This window comes from Phodopus roborovskii, unplaced genomic scaffold, assembly GCF_943737965.1.
Source record: "Phodopus roborovskii unplaced genomic scaffold, PHOROB, whole genome shotgun sequence".
NCBI classification, from domain to species: domain Eukaryota; kingdom Metazoa; phylum Chordata; class Mammalia; order Rodentia; family Cricetidae; genus Phodopus; species Phodopus roborovskii.
Genome location: NW_026126460.1, coordinates 8,370,462 through 8,394,657, shown reverse-complemented (window position 1 = coordinate 8,394,657; position 24,196 = coordinate 8,370,462). Strand labels below are relative to the sequence as shown.

At 39.3% G+C, this 24,196-nt stretch overlaps 1 protein-coding gene across 1 annotated transcript; it reads right to left on the bottom strand.

The window, feature by feature from the left end:
- Nucleotides 1-265: 265 nt before the first annotated feature.
- Icos (inducible T cell costimulator) lies at nt 266-22,581 on the bottom strand. The gene is made up of 5 exons (XM_051190325.1): nt 22,518-22,581; nt 6,958-7,290; nt 6,224-6,336; nt 4,900-4,984; nt 266-2,928 (listed from the first exon to the last, which is right to left on the bottom strand). The coding sequence occupies exons 1-5, from the start codon at nt 22,573-22,575 to the stop codon at nt 2,915-2,917; spliced, it is 603 nt and encodes a 200-aa protein (XP_051046282.1). The 5' UTR covers nt 22,576-22,581; the 3' UTR covers nt 266-2,914.
- Nucleotides 22,582-24,196: the final 1,615 nt, after the last annotated feature.

Here is a 24,196-nt window from a genome sequence, read left to right as displayed (position 1 = left end):
TGACTGCTAAGGATGCGACAATTTTATTTTAAAAACAGAATAATGGATTGGAGATACAACTCATTTGACAGAGTGCTTGCCTAGCATACATGAAGTTCTGGTTTCAACCCCATTATCACAAAAAACTAGGTGTGGTGGCTCACACATGTAATACCAACCTTCAAAAGTAGAGACCCTAGGATCAGAAATTAAAGGTCATTCTTAGCAAATCTGAGGGCCAGCCAGAGCCACAGACTACTTATAAACAACAAAAAGAAAAATATAATAGTAATAATAGTAACATTTATTTTTACCCATTGAATAAAATGAGAAACTGCCACACCATGAAACTACAAATGAAATTATGATAAGGAACAGAGGATTTCAAAATACTTTCTTACAAAGTGTGTTTATTAACTGTGGAGGGCAGAATCACTTTACAATGGAGAAGCTTGACAGACAGGACCTTAGTCAAGTGATGAGAATGAATGTTAGCAATAACATAGCAAGCCAAAGCTGTGAGGTGCCTTTTGAGGGCATAATTGAAAGAACATAATGCTACTTCTGTGTTATTTCTGATAAAGATGAATAACCTCATTTTATTCATGAAGAATCATCAGAGAGACCCAAATAAGGAACATTCTACAAAATAATGGCTTTATGGCCTGCAAAAGAGCCAAAGTTTCTGGAGACTGTTCAGAACGAAGACTACTGCAGAGACAGAGCAACTACACACAAAGGAAAGTCCCCAGAGAACCTCCAGCTCCTACATACATCCTAGACACAATGGGCAGATCTTGAATGCAGACCAAAAATTAGATGGCAATCTTCCAATATGGGTGGAGAGTCATCAGGCCCACCCTTCTTGCCTGTAGGAAATAAGCACCATCCCATGGGGCTAGGAGGTCAATGCAGAAACTAACACAGAAACAGAACACACTTTTTCCTCTGCGTGTCTGCTCTTTTGTAACTTTTAGATATCTCAAAGTTTAAAAATAGAGAGAGCAAAATGAAGAAAGCAACTATCTAATACAGCACACAAGATCACTGGAGAGCAAAGGTTAATGTGTGTGTGTGTGGTCATCACTAAGGTCACTTCTCCACCCCCAGAAAACACAGTGAGGCTATACTCCATTTCTGGATACAAATGTTTATTCTTTACCTCTTATCATTGCTATCGTTTAACAAGTGGCTCCTTTAAAGCCAGTTCCTATTTCACAGAAATTCTGTTCTTCAATAATTCATTGTTAACTGTTCAGTGTTGGGATGGTGATCCTGCAGGCTAGCCTCCACACCCTTACTCCTACCCAGAAAGCTACACCCAATTTGGGGAATGCCAGCCAGACTACCCAAGTCTGCTGAAAAGAGAAAACACTATACTTGATTCAAATTACAAGTTCAGTACTGTACTGTACACAGCCAGCATTACACATGCTTAATGTAATAGGTAAATAATGATACAACAGGTCCCACTTTTAAAGTAAACTGTAACTAGGCAACTACAATGTAAGACTATGAGGCAGCCTTATTTTACTTAAAGTTTAAAAACAAATGTTGCATACACATTGGCTGCTCCAGAAGCCTTAGGCATGCAGACAGGAACTTGGAGGAAATGCTCTGGCTCAGAGCGATCACATGCTGCTTGAGCTTCTGAACCTTCCCAGCTAACCCGTGTTCTAAAGAAGACTATCTGAAAGTGCCAGGGCTGACTTCCAGGATGCACAGCTTCTAGGAAAGGGAACTCTATCTTGACTCCTCTGCACTTCTTCACAGATCTTAGAGACCGAAGGCTCAGTGGCTTCTCCCAACCTTGGGATTATTCCAGCGCTGTCTAGAGTGCTACTCCAAGCTCATGGGAACCATTTCAGTCTATCAAACTCAGAAGCATGGCTGCAGTCTGGAAGCCACCTCCAGAAACTGTAGATTTCAGGCTAAATAGATAATCCATTCTACCCCAGGAGAATGTTTGCCCATTAACCATGGGTTGTTTTGCTTGCTTGCAACTTTAATATGAGCTACAAAAATAGCTACACTTGTGATTAATAGCACCATGAAAACATAGATAAGGATAGAAAACACAATGGCAAAATTAATTTGCTTTTGATTCTGAACAACGTTTCCTACCACTAATATCAACACATTTTAACTGAATTTAAGAAAATAAGATGTCGTTAGAGGAAAAGTACTACTTTGGCAGAGAGACTATGGGAGAATTACTTCCACATTTTTTTTTTTTTTTTGAGCAAGAGAAGGTAAAAAATTGTAGTCTGCAGCCTGCCAAGTAGACATGTGGAAGTATCTTTAAAGGGAAAATTGAAGGCAAGATAAGGCATCTATACCCCTCAAGCAGTGATCACTGGAGTGTAGAAGTTGGAAGAGAATGTTGTGTTGGTACTAATATATGAGTTCAATGTAGTATATACACCAACATCTCAGAAACACAAGAGCTACTGTTATGAAGCATCTCCCTCTACTGTCGGTTCTAGAAAGAATACTGATCCCTACAGCAAGAAAAAGTAATCTGAAAAATGAGGGCAGATGCTGGCCATTGACTGCCTGTGTGCTTTACAGATTAATACCCGTAGCATTTTTGTGAACATGTTGTAGATGTGTTTGTTTTACTGGCCAGTGTGTAGCTAGAAGCAGGTGCAGAGAGTGGGGGATTCTAACCAAGTGATGTCTGTTTGTTGAGTACACATGAGCTGGACCCTCTATAAGAAGGTGTTTGCTTTAGAAGAACTCAGAAATTCCCAGGCAGTCTGTTGAAATTCTGAGGGCCTAGTAGTCACTGATCCAGACAAACAAAATACTCAAAGGAGATTCCTGTAGTCACATCAAATCAGATGCCCCGTGATCCAGAAAATAGAATTTCTCAGTTCAACTTTCAGGAGAACTGGTCAGTGTGGTTCCTCCATAGGTGCCAGAGTACTCCAGATTAAGGTGTCACACCTGTAACAAAAAAATTCCATGTGAGTTGAATTCCCTTTAGCAAGCTTTCTGCTTTTCCCTGTGGTGTGCCCCCACAAGCACATGCACGCATGCACACATGCACACATGCACGTATGCACGGCGCACACACACACACACACACACACACACACACACACACACAATCTCTATGCCTGTGAGGTATATCTGCTGTCCTGGCTACACCAGCATCATAGTCCCACTGCACCTCACTTTGCCTTCCTGCTTTTGACTTTCTCTGAAGACTTGGGAACAGCATTATTCTGAACCTAGTTCAGGAATGAGGGAGAGGTAATGCCCGCTGAAGACAGCTGCCAACTGTAGGAAATGAGGCTGCTGGTTAAGTGTCTCATTTCCCATCCTTCTTATAAATTGTGGGAAGCCTCTGTACACATAGCAGAGGTCCCATTAAGTCAGACCCCCAGAAACAAGTGCCGATACTCTCAACCTTACAATCACCTTTATTCTTGCCTGTCTCTCTTCCCCCTGCCCTTTTGCCACTTCTCCATGGGATTACCACTCCAGTGAATGATTTACACTCAAGAATTCAAACTAAGATAGACCTTAACACAATTATTGCGATGAGGTATGCTGTTGTTTTTGAAGAAGCAAAGTAATCAAACAAAGCTGATAGCAAGTGCCAAAGCTATGACATTAACTATCTGGAAAGGAGCCACAGGCAGTCTGAACTTCAGCCCTGACTATCTACAAAGAGAATAATGACTAACCATAAAGGGTTAGACCCTCTTTCACGCAGTGATCCTGTGACAGTCTATGTGTGTCCCTGAGCCACTAAATGGTAGCCAAACTGTGATAGTTTCTGTTTTTTCCTACCCCATATCATTCCATCCATGGGCACAAGATGTGTAAAATTTCCACAATGAATGCCTCAAGCTCCCTGGATATTCCTCAGAATTGACAGCACCCGCCTCTAACTCTCAATGAACTAGGCAACAGCTTCAACCGAATTTCCATTGCCACCCAATTTGGACATTCTTTACGGCCAAACAACTAAGTATCATCATTAATTCCTCCTCTACCCTGACCCACCACCCCCAACAGCAACCTAAACCTCCCTTCTCAGCCTCTTCTCAAATTCCCATCACCCTCTGGTACCTCACTCAAAAGGTTGTGTTGAAGGATGTCCAATAAATATGCACCATCTGATTTCATGAAAATTACAAAAGGAAGATCTATATATATCTCAATTTGTTTTTTAATTTTAGTTGAAAATTATCTTGAAACAACTGTGACCTATGGATCTTTTTCTATTGTACTAGGGTTTGGACCTAAGTCCTCATGCATAGTAGGCAAGTGTTCTACCAATGAGCTGAACACATACATCTCTACCTCCTGTTCTTCCTAGTCCTCCTCTTCCTCCTCCTCCTTCTCCTTTTCTTTTCTTCTTCGGAGACAAGGATGCATCAAGCGGCTCAGTCTGGCCTGGAGCACTTCATTCTGTAGGTCAGGCTAGGCTTGAATTTCTATGCTGTTACTGCAACCTGGTTTTCCTTTTTTCTTTTTCTTTTCCTTTCTCTACAATCCCTCCCTCTCTCTTTCTCTTTGTTAATTTTGAGACAGGTTCCCATATATCACAGGCTGGCCTCAACTTGTTCTTATGATCCTCCTACCTCCAACTCCTGAGTACTCAGACAATAGTCCATTTTATGGTACTGGGATTAAGTCCAGGACTTCATATATGTTAGATAAGCACTTTACAAACTAAACTACACCCTGGACCCCTAATAATTTATTTTAATAGTAATTTACATGAACTATTTTTAATATACTACAGAATGGATAAACCCAGTTTGTAACCCAGATTTTCACACACACAAAATGCTAAAATTATCCTTAGGAAAAGTTTCCTTTCTTTTAAAATAAAAATAAATAAATTCAAGTCTTAACATAAAGAGCATTCCTCCCTCCCCAAACCCCTGGGGGAATCTATACCTGCAAGTCTAGATTTTTTGTTTGTGTTGACTGCTGCCATGATCATGTATTCACTATTGGGGTCATGCACACTGGATCCATACTTCTGGAAGAGAAAGTTAGAAACATGGTTTATTATCTGCTCTTTCCTACCTTCATGCTTGTTTTCCAAGTGTTTTCTGTCTTTTGTTGAAGTGGTGGGTGACAAAAGTGTAATTTTGGACTTAGGCTCAGTAGAACAACATGCAAATGTTTTCAATTAAAAGTGCTTTCTGAACTATGAGATGGATCAGTAGAAAAAAGCACTTGATGACCTGAGCTCAATCTCCAACACCTAAGTAGTGGAAGGAAAGAATAGCCTAGAGATGTCCTCTCTCTCTCTCTCTCTCTCTCTCTCTCACACACACACACACACACACACACACACACACACTGCAATAATTTTTTTAATGTTTTATGTGTCATTTTCCTCCTCATTTTTGCCTTGATTATTCCTTTCTCAATGGAGTTAGATAATGGATGTTAGGGCATGTTCTACCTCCCCTCTCAAATAGTTCTCTCTCTCTCTCTCTCTCTCTCTCTCTCTCTCTCTCTCTCTCTCTCTCTCTCTCTCTCTCTGTCTGTCTCTCTCTCTCTCATACACAAACACAGAGTCTAACTAATGGTCACTGCAGCAGGCACTTACATGCTATCATATACATAATATACAGACTGGAGTAAGTTCTTTAATTGAGAATCTGTTGTGTAAACAGAATGTTTCACAACAAAAAGATATTTTGTTGTCCCTGTTATATTGCCCTGAACAGCTTTTCTAATCTTTTTCTTAAAAAACAAGGAGTGTGTATGGTGATGGAACACATAAAGAAGCAGTTTCCTTCTTAGCTACTATTGGTAACTAATAAGATAATCTCACTGTTTCACTTTGTCAAGTAAGAGAAACTTATAACTAATTGTTTCCACTTAATCTTGACTCTTAGGAAACTTATATTCAAATCCTATTCCAACATTTAACAACTTTCAACAACCAAAGACATCTATTGTTATATTTTAACCTCCTTCCTAACCTTTATCTGTGACTGGCCCCAATTTTCTATCTTTTTAGGAAAAAAAGTAGTTATAATACTGTATCTCTGTAAGCCTCTGAGCTCTTTTGGGAATGAGGTGAGCTACTAAAAAACAAACAGATAATCTCTGTTCTAAGTCACTAGTTTAATTAGTGTGTAAATTGAGGGGGGGAAGGGAATTGCCTCCCTTTTTCTCAGGTCACTCCTAGTAGAGCATCAGGCACTGGTGAGTAAATGACCACCCAGGAAAGAAAGTGTAAGGCAAAGTAGAAGTTGCTTACCTTTTTTGCAAACCAGAAGATAAATATGCACCCAAAAATGTATACCACAATAAAAACTGAGCATCCTATGGGCAACCAGAGCTTCAGCGGGCAGCAAAGCTGTGATTCTGATTCTGGGGGGGGGGGGGGAGACACATTGATGAAAGACCCGGAAACACATGTCTTCATTCAACGCTGCATAGAGAATGCTTCCCTAAACTGTAAAGCTTTTTAATCAAGAAAGTATTTTCTAACTGACAATGATGGGGGCAGTAGATGGCAATCAGCATCACTGCCACCTTCCAGCAAGGACTCTGAAATCCAAACTGGAAAGACTATGCTAGAGTGCTTACAAATGTGACTAATAGATAAAGACTTTCCATCTGCAGTTTTCACAAGATTAAGTAGGAAAATGCATGGTATAAAAACTGATTTTCAAATCATCACATCTCAATCTCCAAAGCACTTTTTACCTTAAGTGAGTAGAGGTACTATCCATTGAGCCATGAATTGAGTGTTTGAAAAATTAAGCCCTAATTCCAACTCAATGGTATAGGTCACTAAATCACTTCTTCCTGATAAATATGAACTGAATATTAACAACATATCATTCCTCACATATTTCATCCAAGATGATTTGTTGCCAACTACACCTAAAGAATGTAACACAAAAAAAGTACTTATTTGTTTGTTTCTATCGGTGAGAAAAGCCTTGGAAATGTGCATATACTCTTCAGCCCCAACCAATGTCTTACCGTATATATGCAAATATTCTCCAGGAAGAGTATTTTCTTGAAAAGGAGGTGGGTCAAAAATCAACAGGCTACAGAAGTAATAGCTGCTCTGGGAGCTGTCCAGGTTGTTTAGGAAAAAAGAGACACTGTTGTTGGACAACTGATATGGACAGGACTTGGGATTCTTGCTGGACCCAACATTTCCCTTGGTCTTGGTGAACTCACAGAGGACTTCTTCCCCTTTGAACAACTGCATTTTTAGCTGTTGGGTGGTCTCAGGGTACTCGCAAGAAATCTGTATACCTCCATTGTAAAATGAAAACATCTTATGCTTGTCTGAGTCATTGGTTTTTCCTGGTTCAAAAGAAAGAGAACAAAGTAAGTGTGCTGTTTTGTGAACATGTTGCCTTAATAATTATATTTAAGTGGGAATGTGATTAATTTTTATAAAGTCACCTCTATTGATACCAAAATGAAAGATGTCATAGCCAAGCAAACAAACCAGGATATGACAAGGCAAAACTGTGCACTATAAATGGGCTCTTCATGTAATAGTATATAAGATGTACCTGTCAAATAACATGTTTAGATAGTATGACTTAGACAGAAAGGGTCTCCATGCTCTTGCAGGTTCCACACTGGGGCCAGATGCTAAATGGAGAAATGAGTGATGTGCTATAATTTGTGCTAGGAACAAAGTGCTATCAGGGAAAATGTGGTAGGGTTGGATGGTGTATTACATATTCACTAGAGGGTCAGAAAATGCCCCTTTGAAGAAGTGAATTTTAAATCTAAAATTAAAGCGTGATTTTCCTTTATCTGAACAAGACTTGCAAAAAGATGTTATGGAAAAAAATCACTTTTGAAAGTATATAAATTTACTGGGGCTAAAATTAAATGATTATATATAAACAGCATTACATCCTATCACAAAAAAAGTGAAGTAACAAACCAATTGTATTCAAATAGTAGAGTGTCTCCTATGAACCCATTCAATAAGGACCAAATCGGCCCAATGATCAGGAGAGGCCCAGATTTTTGCTCACGTTTTTTCACTCTTTGAGACCTCATGGAGACCTCAGGAGGAGGAGACCAAAATGTTTTTAGCCCAATTGCACATCAACTCCTGGCTTATAGGATCAAGGTATTCTTCTGTTTGTTTGTTTTTAATGACATGTCATTTGTTAATGAAAAGTTTTATGCTGAAATTGTTTGGAAAAAAATACCAGGATGGTAGCTTTTACTTCAGTTGGCAAATTTTTTTTCTTAAGAAGATCAAACAAGTATAAGATAATTTTGAAAAAGTAGGCATCCCCAGTAAACAGAACGTATTTCTATATTTTTTGTTTTTAGTGGTGGGATTTTATGCTCTGCTATCATGATACAATGTCCTCTCATAACAGTTCAGTTTTTTATGTTTACATGATCATTTTTAATGAGCCTTTGTGTTAATCTTTCATGATTTATTAAAACTAAGCACTAAGACAACACCAGAATTATTTCCAGCACTCTGATTTTCTATAAACACCCTCATTTGCCCAAACGTGTCTTGCCATATTATTTCTTTAAAGAAGGAATACAACTTATATACAAAGATTGGCATCATACAAGATGATCTATTTGCCATATCTCTGTTTATGCTTGATGCCTTAACTCCTTTCACACTTCATTAAAATCATTTTATTTGTTTATTCATTTATTTTAGTATCTCTAGCTCTTAGCATATACCTCTCATATTTGTAGGAAACATTTTCAAATTAGAGGCTTGGCTATAAAAAAATAAACAAACGTGTTCCAGCTTCCAAATATGGCAATACTCCTTATTCAACAATAAAACAACAGGAAATAGTAGACAAAATACCTAAAAGTAGCATTGTATTAGATCATTGATCTGAAGAGAATGTAGAACATAAATCAACACCCTGGGACCAGGGACATGAGCAGAGTGGCAGAGAGGCTTTTGCTCTGAGAACATTTATTGTTTTCCCACATTCAAACTTTTGTTTTCATGTTTTATCTCCCACAGTCTGCAAAGCAAGGAAGCTAGGAGATGGTTCTTCAATAAGTTGATTTCCAAAGAATGCTGGAATGATCCTTGGAGTTAAGGGAAGCCTGAGTGAACTGACCCTCATGTCCAGTGTAGGAAAAAAAAAAAAAAATCTTACTCCTGCGGTTTTGCTTAAAGTAATCTCAGACTATCATTACCCTACATTTTCAAAGTAAAAATGCAGCCTATGAGTAGAAAAGATGTTATGAGCAACTTTTGATAAGTGAATGTCTGTAAGTTGTGATTCCTTGCTTAGTCACTAAGAGAGAAGTGTGAAATATCTGAATGAAAGCCACAAATCCACCCGAATGCTTTTGCCTGAAGGGGAGAAGAGAGTTTGAATCAGGAAAGAACATAGGACGCAGAAAGGAGAAAAGTGTCTGTGTGCTGACAATGTTTCATTCTTGGCTTGTGCTAATTGTGGGATGAGGTAGCTTATGTGATTGTTACTCAAAGTTTTCGTTTATTATTTGTTCACGTCTCTGTACCGATGTTTGATCTTACGATTTAGAAGTCTGAAACTATGCAGAAGGAAAAATGATGCTGCTTTCACTTTTTTCTAATACAGAGAAAAGTGTAAGTTAAAGGCAGAGGGGGTGGGAGCAGAGGACACTTGCAAACAAGGTGCGGCTGCATTAGATTCAAGGCGGGGCGGAGCAGGTGGTGGGGAGCGCGTTCTGCATGAGGACGTTTGTCTGTGAGCCCCACACTTTATGTCTGCTGCAGAAGATAAGATCAGTGGACAGCTTCTCAGTTCCTTTAGTATTGTTCAGAGAAAATTTCCCGGAGCCTTTACAATGGCAGCAAGCAAACCACAAAGAGATCCTGGGGCAAAACTGTCTACAGCTACTATATACACACATAACATAAAAAGCCTTGTATGTCACAGCTTCCTGTACTTTGCCCACTCTGTGACCCACAAGCCAGCAGGAGGTGAAAAGTAACTGGAATCGAGGAGCAGTGCTGCTCAAGGAATTCAAGAGCAAATTCTGGTTCTGTCTCGTGGCTGTGCCCAGCTACCCCTGTGGACTTCTCTCTTTTCTTCTGTAAAATAAGAAGTGAAAACAGTGTCTTCAAAGGGTTCTTTCTGGGGAGATGGCTCAGAGGGGAAAGTGCTTATTGCATAAGCATGAAGACTCAGGTTTGGATACACCAAAAGCCTGGCATCTGTAAACCCAGTGCTTCGGGAAGGAAACAGGCAAGGCTCAGGAGCTTTCTGGGAAAACACTAGCCAGAAATGTGAGCTCAGGTGCACCAAGAGACCCTCTGTCCAAACGAAGGGAAAAGGTGACTAATGAAGTCACCATCATAGACTTCGGGCCTCTACATATGCACACACGTAGCACAGGTACTCACATACTCCATGCGCACGCGCGCACACACACACACACACACACACACACACTAACATCTACACAAATGTGTGTACTCACACACTCCTTGCATGTACAAATTGACATCTGGCCTCTCTCTATATATATGCATATACACACATGCACTCACACACTCCAAATACATGCACATACACACAGAGAAAGAGTGATGGGGGGGTCTTTCCAACACTTTCTTTACATTAAGGGTCAGAACACATCCAGAAGAGCCCAAGAGAGACGTGACTTCACTGTCAGGTGAGCCTCCATCAAAGATATCATGTCCCCCCTAATCTTCTCTTACAGAAGAATATTGCAAGAAGTCAGGAAAATGTTAAAGTGAGAGAAACTATCTTTCATTCCTGCAGAAGTATATGGGATGGCTAGGAAGGGTTCTGTGTTTCTTTCATGCAGAACTAAGTTATGTGTCACTAAAGTCAGCTGGGGCCTCCAGAGTGTCATCCATCAAGCATTCATAAATATTCATCCCAACGATCATTCTTAGCCTAAACATATCCTAACTCACCTTTTCATTATTGAACATGGTAATGAGAAGGCTGACTCATGTTTTCACATTTCTTATGTTTAAGTTTTAAACTTGCAGTCTAGAAAAAGCATTTGGCAACTATAAACCTGCAGTTTGAATGTTTGCAACCACAGTAGTTAAACATTTACCTCAAAATCACTTTGCACCTGTAGAACAGATGTGCTAAATCTTCTTCACCTCTAGCTGAATTTTGTATAATAATACAAAGAAAACAGAGCAAAGTAGTGTGGTCTGGAGAGATGGCTCAGTCTGTTAAGAGACTGCCATGTAAGTATGAGGACATGATTTCAGATTCCCCAGCACCCATAAACAAAGGTGAATATGCCAGCCTGCATCTACAACCCCAGGACTGCAAGAAGGCAGTGGGGGGAAACATTCTTGGAACTCATAGACTAAACTATATAGCCAAACACTGTCAATATAGTCAAATCAGTGAGAGTCAGGTTCAGTGAGAGACCTTGTCTCAAAAACTAAAATGAAGAGCACTAGAGCAAGATACTTGTATTAATCTCCAGCCTCAACATGTGTGCATTTACATGTATATAGGCTCAAATACACACACACACACACACAGAGAGAGAGAGAGAGAGAGAGAGAGAGAGAGAGAGAGAGAGAGAGCACAATGGAAAGAGACAGACCAACAAGAGACAAAAGAGTCCCTTATAACAATGAAAAGCATTTAATAGACAAGTGGACAAGTTTAAGGAAAATGTGAGCATACTGGTATCTTACAATTACAGAAGAAGCCAAAGTACTTCTTCTACTCTCTTTAGATATTCTTATTTCCCTGTCTAATACATAATCTGGATTACTGGCATTATAGCAACAACATATATATCAAGAATCTGTTTTGTTTGGTGGGTTGTCAAATCTGTTTCGTTAATTCGTCTGCCACAGAAGTAGTTAAAATTTTAAGTATCCCTCTCACCCATCTCTTTGTTGATTTCTCTCATATTTATGTTTTTTTTCACATACCCAATTAACACAAAAGCTGTCCTCCAAAATGTGACCTCTGCTATTGTTTTTACTGTGTTTATGACTTCTTCTCATACCATCTCAATGCCCAATAAATTCTTATATACATTGTTTTCCCATGTCCTAAACATCCTACAAATACCCTCATCTCATATTCCTTACTTCTGATATACTTCCCAGCAGCACACACATACACAAACATACAGTCATCCATGGTGGACTTACATATAAAGCAACAAGACTACTATGCACAAACAAAGGCTCAAAGGCTCAGCCAGATTTAATTTTCTTCCTTAGGTCACACAACTTCCTGAGTTCACAAAAGAGCATCAGTTCCATCCACACTCGAAGTGCTGCTGGCAACAATCAATGGAATCAGGAAAGTGGTTGCTAAGAGCCAAGCCTTTCAAGACCCCTGCTAAAAGTAGGTCAACAGGAAGAAAGCTTTACCCTTTGTTCCTATGGTCAACCAAATCTTTCTACTCCAATTTTAATCACAGTTGGTCCAAATTACAACTCTCTCTCTCCTCCTTCCGACCCCTTCCTCCACCCCACTTCTATGTAAAGCTGCCTAACTTTTGGGTTTCACTCTGGCCTGCTATGCCCAGCCTCTCTTCCATAATTGACTGCTTTATCTTCATTATTCAAAATGATGTTTCTTCAGAGGCTAGTAGTCAACCTATCCAAAGTGCATATAAGTCATTTTCTGACATATTTCCTCATAGAAAGAAATACTTATCACTGTATAAAATAATCAGGTCTGACTGTTTATTTACTTGTTTATTGCCTGGCTACCCCCACTATGATACAAACTTGAAATAGAGAACCTCATTGGTAATTTACAATTCCATCCCAAGTATCTACAACAGCACCTGGTAAATAGTAAATTATGATTAAAATTTATTCACAGGGATGTATGCATTCACATTTATTTATCTTACATTTGCATACATCAAGTTAAGCTGGAATCAAAACTGTGAATATTTTCCCCAAGATGGCATGTCACATAACTAGAAAATGATCTAAGGAAAAAGTTCTTTGCCTGTAGATACCAGGTTCAAAAAGTTTTGCTTAACTAATCGATATTTTTCTTGGCCCTTTCATGATTACTGAGGGCCAGACAGCTTTATATCTGACTGAATCTTTAAATCCCCAGAAGTATGTAATAGTTTAACTTGTCCAGTGTGTGGACAGGCCACGGGGGCCTAGAACAACCACTGTACTAACCCACCCAAATATCAGTAAGTGCTACATATTAGTGGTTTTTAATACAAGCACCAATGGTACACATTTAAACATTAAGTTAAAAACACAAATGGGAATCTGCTTGTTTATATCCTAGTGATGTCTTAAAATCTGAGTGTTAAATCTAACACTTGCTTTGTTACCCATATCTATTTGTCTTCTGCTGACTCATCTAGACAACGTTCATGCTAGAGAACAGGTGTTATAAAACCTGAATCACACAGAGCAATATGTTTTATTGGGTATGTTCTTCTCATCATACTCAAATCTGTTACCTTCTTTCATGATTTTTTTTAAAAAATAATAGTTGTTATACCATCTCTACCACTTATGCTTATTGCTACCAATAGACTGTTTTCAAAAGTAGAATTACAGTTCTTGTATTATGTGAAGTGTTTATATTTTCAATTTTTTAAACATAAGAACATGTGTTCCTTTTTTTCCTAGGGACTGTTAAAAAATCTCTGTAGATGATATTATAACCCCTACCTATATAATTCCAACACTTAGATGGCTGGGTCAGAAAGACTGCCATAAGATCAAGGCCATCCTAGAGCTACATAGTGACTTCCAACCCAGCTTTGGCTACAGAGTGGGATGCTATCTCAAAAAACAAAGAAAGAGAGGAGGAGGAAGATGCAGGTGGAGGTAGAAGAAGAGAAAGAGAAGAAAGTCTCTAGACAAAATCCTCCCTCAAAGAATTTATGGCAGCTCATGAGACTCTACTTGCAAAGTGATTCTTTTGATATCCAAACTATTTTATTTCTAAGTATCAGATGGTCTGCCTAGACCTACCCAGCTAGGACCCTGCAAACAGTTCTATTAGCTCTGGTTGAGAAAAGCTTTAAAGAGACATGTAGAGACCCCACCCAGTGCAAAGGATGTAAAACAGACTAGCAATGTGATTTCATTCTCTTTAACTCAGACTCTTAACCACAAACCTCTACAAAGGTCTCGGAGTGGGAGATAAGATCTCCTGAGTTTGCAATTATTGATAGTGCTTATTAAACATATTTTCTATAGTCAAACAATGATAAGCTTTAGTTGGTTCAGAAGAGCACAAGAGTGTGATATGAGAGTTAAAGTTAAAATGCTTGTATTGGAGTCTTGTTATACTTGATCTTTTACATATAAACTTTAGCATTGTTTTAAAAGTTTTCTTCCCACCACTCTTTTATCTTCAATAAAATAGTGTCATTTCTTAGGAGCCAACTAACTAAAACTTAGATTCCTGGCTAGCAGACTCGTACATGTGCATCATGCCTACACTCACATTATAATTCAAAAATATCCCAAAACCTAATAAGAGTGAGTGGGTTCCACAGTAGGATGGGTGAGCAAAATAAACTCTATTCCATATAGAGAAAAGCAAGCTTAAAATGTGATGAAGAGTGAAGACAAACCACCAAACCAAAGCATTCTCTTTCCCTCCTTCCCTTCCTCTCTGTTTCTCTGTTTCTCTCTCTCTCTCTCTCTCTCTCTCTCTCTCTCTCTCTCACACACACACACACACACACACACACACACACACACACACACACACACACACACGCTCCGTGTTTATTCTCCAAGGAACTCTGAAAGGGGCAAAAAAAGCAACCCTTGGTTGTCTAAGCATGTATAATAAGAAAAAAATGAAAGAGCTATTTTCTTCTAGTTAAAAGTTATTTTCTTTGTGAAAATGGAAAAACCCCAAAGGTGCTATAAAACTTTGAATCAATATTCACAACATAATTAATTTGCAAATAAACTACTCTGTTAGTGATTTCACTGCCAGTGGTTTGAAAATTATCATAGGATGGAAAATCACATGAGATTAAATGAGACTGCCTCTATTTCACAGAGAGGAGGGGACAATACTGTAGAGATTCATGAATACATATATTGCTTCCCACTTCTCAGTTGCTATGCACAGTGTTTTAGGCTCACACACAGAACATTTGTGTTGTGAACTTGTTTACATTGATGTTTATCTCCAGCTCAGCCATCAAGGCCAGTTTCCCATTCCTTTTAGCATCTCTCTCTGGACATGGTCAATTCATCAATATATCAAGTCCAAGCTGAACCCATTCACTCACTAAACCCAATGTTATCTCTTTAGAGAATACTGACCAGCCCCAGGACACTCAGAGTCTTCATCGCCTTTTCTACTCCCCCAACTCTCTCCATCCAATCAGTCCCAAGTTTAGTTGACTCTAGCTCATAGATGCCTCTTGAACTTAATCTTCCTTCTCCATTTCCATTGCCAATCCAGACCTTATTCATGTCTTCTTCCATCTGTGGAGCATCTTCTTGGCTGCCCCTGCCCCCCAACAATAGTCTGTCCTCCTGTCTTTCCTCCATCTGACTCTAAAATTGTTTTTCTAAAGCATATTTCATTTCTCAGCTTAAAGGTCTTCATTAGTCCACCATTGTTTATAAGGTAAAAACCCAATCTTCTTGACATGACATAAAAGCGTCCATGGTGGCATAGACCATCTGTTCCAACCACACTGAAGCACAGGGCCATAGAATTCACACCATTTCCGCAAACTGGAATCTAATCAGCCTTTAAACTAGAAATATCCTGTCATTCTCTAAGAAAGACTCTAAGTCCTTCCTTCAGATTCTTCTGAGACACCCAAAGCCTCCTCCCAGCTCTATGTTCTCAACAACACTTTATTTTGCTAATATATTTCTAGGACATATATTATTAAGTCCTAATTATTCTTGTCTTGCTTCCTCATTTAATCATGAAGTCTATAAGGATGAGAATTGAATTGTTCCTGGGACCTGGAACACAGAAGAAACTCAATGGCATTTTTTTTTTAAAACAAATGAAAACAAGACCATGAAGGTTCAATATGATATTGGCAGATGCCCTAGGCATGGGCCAAGAAGAATAAGAAAAGTAAAAAAAAAAAAAAAAAAAAAAAAAAAAAAAAAAAAAAGAAAAAAAAATCCTGTTTGCTGTAAATTGTGGAACACTTACATCCAGGTTCAAAGGCAAAGACTCAAACTGATTGACGCCCACCCAATGTTTTGAACCCCAATAGTTTTCAGGAGCTTCCATTGTATTAACTGTGTACAGAGTTTCTGAAAGCAAGCTTGTAAGTCAGGTCGCCTTTTTTAATCTGTTTTGCAGCTGAGAAAACTAAGGCTTGAATAGCCATGTTCAATAGACTTGATCCCAGGTGATGAAGTCAGCAGTGAGCATCACAGTCATAAATTGAAGCTAGACGATATGACTTCAGTGTCTACTTACTGAACGCCCCTTCCCGCAATCTGATACTCCAACCTAACATGCTTACTTCACAGAAACAAAACTATAGCATCTGAAGTGGTTTGCTATGGGAAAACAAACTGTAAGTGAGAAGTGGAAATTTTTCTCTAGTATTTCTTTTTTCCCATAAGGTATATGAATTCTCAGAGTACAAATACTTAATACTCACATGGGTGCTATGGATGTGTTCTGTACCTAAAGGGTTATTACGAACCCAAAACAGTAAGATTGTTTTTCAAATATGCAATTACATGTGTCTAATGCTTTTATTTACCTAGATATTTATTTACCAACCATTGTATATTAAGCTGCCCTGTGGTTTTTGAACATGGAAAAAAAATCTTTTCTGATGTGAGAGTCTAAATTTCTCACTGTTACTTAGTAACTTATCTTCCAATAGAAATGGATTCATATATACAAGAAACTCTCATTGTAATTAAACAAGTGCAAACAAATATTCCTATGGGGGTTTTGCTTTAGTCTTAGATGGTATAAAATGATTTAGAGTGGAGTTGAGTGATTTTGTTGCTACTGCTTTATGAATGGATTCTCCAAGGACAACATAAACATTAGCTGTTTAAGTTTGATTTCTCAAATGCAAATACAGTCACCTGTGAAGAATCTTTAATTGCTTGTGGGAAGTGCTCTAAACATGACAACATGACTCAGAAAGAGTTGATTCAGCAGCACCAGCAGTCCAGTGCACATAAACACTTGAATCTATCACTTTGCTTAGTCACAGCCTGTATCTTCTCCACTTTTCCTTGGGCAAAGCAGTCTCCATCATCACAGTACCATGTATATCCCACAGAGGTTGGCGACCCCAACTTCTGACTCTTTAAATTTGCACATCACTGTCTGCTTTAGACAGTTTTAGAGACCAAACCAGGGAAAGCAAACCATGGTTTGGCTAACAGCTTCAATTTATTTTTTTATGATAATAGTTTTTATTTAAATTCGAAACAAGCTTGTTTTACTTGTCAGTCCCAGTTCCCTCACCCTCCCCTCCTCCCCTGTCCCCCCCAACTCCAATCTCATCCCCTTTCTGCTCCCCAAGGAGGATGAAGCCTTCCATGGGGAGTCTTCAAAGTCTGTCATATCATTTGGAGCAGGGCCCAGGCCCTCCTCCATGTGTCTAGGCTGAGGGAATATCCCTCCCTCTCTGTGAGCTCCCAGAGTCCATTCATATACTAGGGTTAAATAGTGATCCACTACCAGAGGCCCCATAGACTGCCCAGCTACAGCTTTAATTCATAGTCTCTATGTACTTATGTTCCACTTTCTAAAACATAATTTTGACTTTTTATAAAATTTCGACTTTTTCTCAGAATGACTGAAACCCACCTCTTGACAGACTTGTTTGTTAAAAGAATGACAGCACAGAGTCACCATAATGCAGAAAACATGACAATGGTTCTTAAATATACTTTTTAAAATTGGAAAGCCTGATAATTCACTTTGCATCCCAAACTGAATGATCTAAGAATAGGAAAGTAGCATATATGGTGGTGTTTGTTCAGTTTGCTACATTTGTGAGTGTAAGCGTTTTACATCAAGTAATGAATATTATCGATGATGTTATGAGCAAAGCTAAGACAAAAGTTGGTTTTTTTTCCCTGTGTGCCTACAGATTACTGGGACGGTACTAGATATTCAGAAAGTCTAATGGTCTATTACATCTGAAGAAGTTGTAATTAATAAGCACCCAAATGAAAGCAATTCTGCTCACTTTGGTGAGAATAGTTTTTACTTGAGAGTATTTCTAGAAAGAGATGGTGTGGAGGAGACAGAGAGGAAAATGTGATCAAACAAACACTAGAGGAAGGAATAAAATACTGTAAAAAGAGAATAAAGTTTAATTCACAAATGGAATGGGAGTATATATGGTCCCGTACAAGATTCCAGAACATACACGAGAAAGGGCATCAAGTGAGCCTGGAATTCTTGAATTCCAACATTAAAACAAACAGCTTTCAGGATCACACATTTCTAGAAGTTTATCAGTTGGTAGAGTCTGGCATACAAGAAGCTCTGGATTCAGTCTCCAGCCTCATAAACCAGTGGTGGACACATACCTGTATTCCCAGCACTTGGGAGTTGGTGGGGAAAGAGGCAGAAGTTCAAAGCCATTCTAGGCTACAGAAGACCTTGTCTCAAAATTGTTTTGTACCAAATTCTAAAAAAAAAAACTTTTCTTTTTCGAAGTTAAAATAGAAACAAGATTTAGACTAACATGAAGCACTTCAACACAGTCCAGAAGACCATAGAGAGTGGATGAAAATCCCCAGATAAAAGAGACTGCACTCCAGAGTTCCCAGTAACAGGAAAAGGTATCAGGCACCCTATAGAGGGAGAAAGAACATTGTCCCCTGTGCTGGGACTAATGGAAGGCCTAGGAGCACTACAGAAGAGACCTGACAGTTTAGAAGCAGCATCCACACTGATGCTGTCACTGAAGACCAGCTCTGTGATACAAGGGGCAAGAAAGGACAGAGGGACAGGAAAGGAATGCTGCCAAGAAAGAATGTGACAATGATCTATTCGACGCTAGTCCAGAAAAACCCATGCATGGGCCAGTGATGGCGCCAATGGGGGAATGGGGAGAGGAGGGCACTTCAAGGTTCTCATACCAGTGTGGCAAGTAAGGGTTAGGCATTCCAGCAAAGGGCATGACTATGCTTATTTCTCACTAGGACTGGAGATGCAGCTTGGCTGTAAAACTCTTGCTTGGCAGATGTAAGATCCTGGGATCAATTCCCAATAATGTATGTATTTAACTAATTATTCATTTGTGATCCTCTGGACATAATGACTTGATAGACAGACTAAGGAATATCATCAGGGGTTGGAGAAATGACTCAGTGATTAAGAGCACTTTTTGCTGTTCCAGAGGATCAGGGTTCAATTCTCAGCACCCTCATTGTATCACACAGCCATCTCTAACTCTAGTTCCAGGAATCTAAAACCCTCTTCTAGCCTTCCTGGGCACCAGGCATGAATGTAGTGCACAGACCTAAGTCCAATCACATAAAACAAAAATAAATAAAATTTTAAAAAAGTATTATTAACCTTCCAAAGTCACCAGAAGCAAAGAAGAATATTAAGAAGAAATGTTACTGTCCCAACAAAACATAAAATAAAAATGAGAAGATTCAATAACACAGGAACATAAGAGGTAAATATATACAGTCTTGGAAAATAAAATCAAGGCTGAGAATGGCTTCATTTCGTCTATCTAAAGAAAAGGTTGCTAATGCAGTTTTTTAATGCAGCATGAATTCTAGAAACAGGTGCTGGAAGGAAGGGGCTCAGAGGCCAGTCCATCTCCCCAGACCTCTCAGAGTTTTGTGAGAAGGATGTGGTGCTAAAATCACCAAAGGGCTGTTTCTCCCAAGATGGTGGTATTCTAAAATGACTCTTCAATCACTATCAGAGATAATGAGGGCCTGAGATTTACCCTCCCAGCTTCCTGATAGAATACCTTATGAGACCTGCATTTATTAGACATTGCCCACTAGCAATCAATCACACTGGCTGCGTTCTCCACACTGCTTTCAAAGCAGTCTCTCAAAAGCAAGACTTCAGCAGGTCATCCAGTAACATGCCCATTGCCTGGGAAGAAGCTCTTCTTGTATAGTATTTTTCTGTAAGGAAGAGCCTCGTACTACCCCAGACTCATGAAAAGGAGACTTTGTTAAATTTTACATTGGGTTCCAGTGAAGACTGGGCACACCCTAAGACTCTCAATTGCCATATTTTACCACCAAATACAAAGTTGGTCAGAATCCCGCCCCTGGAGATTTATGTTATTTCTCTCCCACTTTAGTGGAGCTGGGCACAGCTGTGTTCTAATGATGGTTCTGTCACTGATTACTGTGGGACAAATCACTTAGCTTTTCCCAGTTTGTGAGTCTTTCTTGGCAATGCTTGAGGGTAAGAATCCCTACAGTAGCATGGGAAAGCCAAGCCTTGGAAGCATTAAAAGTATTACAGAGGGCCCCTAAGTCTTTTAGTTTACTTGAGTTTGTCTGTTTCTAGCTGTGAAAATGGGAGTTCCCGGGTATACATACCCTGGTGGGGGCACTTTGAATATGATTACTGTTAGTGTATTTATTATCACCTTTTAGCTGCTCGTGACTCCATCATTTTGATACCTATTATTGGGAAATGGCATTCTACATAGTACAGTTGTCCGTGTGCTGAAAATAACTAACATTGGTTTTATCCTTTGGGATCCAGGTGACTATTCCAGAAGAATTTATTAATCAGCTTAGTTTGGCATCTTGTGATAATCCTATGGTTGAATCTACCCTCCTACAGAAATAGTACCCCTACTCATACAGTTCTTTTGAGTATAACACCACCACTGTAACTCCCCAAATGGGTTTGGTATACAGAAAACTTTTGAGTCAGTACAAAGAAACCATGCAGTAACTTACACAAATTTTCTTAAGAGAAAATCAAGGATCTTTAGCATGTCCTCATGGTCTGAGTAGCCTGACCCCTGTCCTCCTCCTTCTCAGCCTCATCTTGCATCAACCCAACTTCTTCCCACTGTGCTCAGCGGCACCTACCCTGGTCCAGCCCTCTGACCTTCTTTTGAACACTACGGATACTTTGTATTGACCGTCAGTCCATAAAGTTTTCTCTGCTGCCTTGACACTGATCTCCCCACTGACCCCTATTTGGGCCATTTCCACAGGAAAGCCTGTGTGGCAGCAGCTACATTCGTACCCTCCCTACCAGACCTGAGTCCTTGGTACACTCTCTCATCGAAATGAGTTGGGCCTCTACTTGTCATCAGTTCATAGGGTTATTTGATTGACTTCTCTTCCTTTAGTCTCGGCAGAGTGGGCATACCTGGTTTTGCTCACCATTGTTCACACAGGAGCTCAGCACCTCCTGCAGGGCAAGTGTCCAGTGCTGCATGTGTGAACAGATGAGTGGACAAGTAAATGAATGGACAAGTGAATGAATGGACAAGTAAATGAATGGACAAGTAAATGAATGGATGTCCCTGCCATGGCGATTCTTGGGTCATTTATGCTGCCAAGAATTTCAGGAAGAACGCATAACTAAAAAAGCAGTGTCCCACAGCTGTTAGTGGTACTTATTCCAGGTAAACCAGCCAACTTTATTTATTCCTCGTTCTTCTTAAGAACACTTGTGTAACTCTGGGACAGCACAAGATGGAATGCCGAACAAATTCAATTTTAGTCTTAACATTCTTTTTGGAATGAAAAGTAATGTCTACTTCTTTGTACCACTGAAAAATGCATTTCTGGGTGGGCTTATAACACTGACTATTCTGCTTTCACTTTTCCTATTAAAGACATCCCCTCCCCAACTTGATGTCTCACTTCCTTTATCCCAATTTCAATAGCAACAGCCATAGTTATAGAAAAAGAAAAAGATAATATGTAAGTGTATGAAATAAGAAGCATTAAAAAGTGTATAATAATTTACATTGCACACAGTCACATTTAACTTGCCCCATGTGGTCTGATAAATGCAACCCTCAGAAAAAAATCAAAGGCACCAGACTATTAGGTTTACAGGGCCTGGTGAAGGCTTCAGTCATCCACTCTCCCTTTTTATTTTAGATGGCCCCCATATTTAATGTCTAGACACCTTATAGGAGCAGGCAAGATTGTCTCTAAGAAAGAAAGAAAAAAAAACCCATGGCTAGCTATGCATTTAAGACGTAGAACCATCCAGGTAAGATTAAAGTCCAATTTCTTCTTTTGGAAGGTCATCCACTTTACTCCCTACTATAGAAAGATTCCCAGCCCAAACGCCAGGGCTATTGAATTTTCATTCTGTTGACATAACTTATCTTGCCTTTCATCTTTCTCTGAAACAGTGAAGCCAGTCTTCTACTTTACCCACTGACAGGTAACTCTGAGCAAGTAATTTAAAAATTTTAATGGCCTGTTGAAACATACTTTTTTATGTTAAAACACAGTATCAAAAGAAGCAACGCAACTCAGTGCCATCGCTCTGACAGGAGACTCGGAGCACTGAGCAGTGGGCTGGAATGCTTCACAAATCCATTTGTACCAAGTTTTCCTACTTTAAATTTTTTTTAATGTTCACTTGAATTATAAGTTAATATGAAGAAGGTGGGCCACTCACCTGTTAAAACCCCGATTTGGAAGCAGAGGGCAAAGGCATACCACAGATATGACTTCATGTCTGCCAGGAGCAGCTACAGTCCTCCCTTCCAGGGTTCAAACGTGGCAATGAATTCACGTTCTCGGTTGTTTTCTGTTTTCTTGAGAGGAAGTGGGTTTGTGGAGGTTGATGTAGTGTCACATTTACCATCCAGTTAAAGACTCTACACGGACAACTTAACACAGCGCCTCCTCCCGCACATCAAGAGCCCAGTCCTGCATGAATGAAAGGATGAGTGTATGAGCCGATGCATGAATGAGTGAATGGATTTTATTTTCAAAGCTATTTATGTGTCATTTGTATGGTGAGGAACTTCATGGGCCATTGATAGCAGCACTGTGTAGAAGCATTATTGTTTATGGGGTGAATATCTTGTTGGTCATGAAGACCAGAGGACAATGCTGCCCTCATTCTGGTTAGAGACACAAAGTCTATTGTCTTCAGAAGCCATTCATTTCAGAAGTATCTCTAGATCAATAGCAGCTGGGGACTGCAGGATCCAACTCACATGACGAATAAGACATATTTTTGACACATTTCTGTCTGGGCTATTTGCTCCAGAGATAAAAAATTTGGTGAAGTAGGACAGAAAATAAATGAAGTTATTGAAGAAATTGAAATTTTAAAACATCTGAATGAGGAACGTTCCAGGAAGTTGAAAAATAATATTTACATGGTGCTCATTATAGATCATAGTTTTGTAAATGGTAGGGTCAGGTTTAGATCAACTTAACCCCTGATCTCTATGTTACAGCCATGAAAACTCAGGAGCCTGTCTGTAGGAACAGGTACAGATGAAGCAAGAAAGCTAAAAAGCCTGATAAATGCTTCTGCCCCTGAAAAATAGATAAGGGAGATGGTAGCAATAGCAATAATACAAATAATTTATTTATAGATACCTACATTTTATGTGAAATATATCTTAATTTAAAAATATACCTAAAATTTAAACATAGAGGGGATGAGGAGATGCCAAGCATGAGGACCTGAGTTCAAATCCTTAACAGCCAAGTAAAAACCTGGGTGTGGCTCACCATACCTGTAACCCTAGCACAGCACAATAGGGCAGAGACAGGTGGATCCCGAGAGCTCACTTGCCAGCCAGCCTAGACAAAATGGTGAGCTTGGACCCTTGAGAGACCCTGTCTCAAGCAGCAGCCAGGAGAATGAGAGAGAAAACATACACACACACACACACACACACACACATACACACACACACACTTCAATATAGACTAATACATGTTTACATTGTATAAAATATATCATACAATGAATATAGTTACATTATATTTACATTGTTTTATATGGATTTTTGTATATGTATTTACATTATTATATATTATTAAGTTATGTGTTACTATTAATCACTTTATGTATTGAGCGCCATTATTTTTCCCATTTCACAAATAGGCACAGAGAAGTAAAGGCCTGGTCCAAGTCCTATAGTAAATGTCTGTGCTGACATTTGAACTACTTCCCTAGTAGTTCTACTTCTCCATCTTAATGAAGCAGAAGAAGCCATTCATGCCAAGGCCTGTGATCCCATCACTTATGCCAAGGCCTGTAATCCTGTCACTCAGAGGTCTGATCTGACTTCAAGAATGCTGGATCTAGGCTGGGCCTCTTAGGAGTGACTG

Coding starts and splice junctions, on each gene's coding strand:
- Icos (XM_051190325.1), bottom strand. CDS start 22,575: ATGAAGTCATATCTGTGGTATGCCTTTGCCCTCTGCTTCCAAATCGGG. Junction 7,291..22,517: donor CCAAATCGGGGTTTTAACAG/GTGAGTGGCCCA, acceptor CTTTTGAACCAG/GAAAAACCAATGACTCAGAC. Junction 4,985..6,223: donor TCTTCTGGTTTGCAAAAAAG/GTAAGCAACTTC, acceptor TTTCTCTTCCAG/AAGTATGGATCCAGTGTGCA.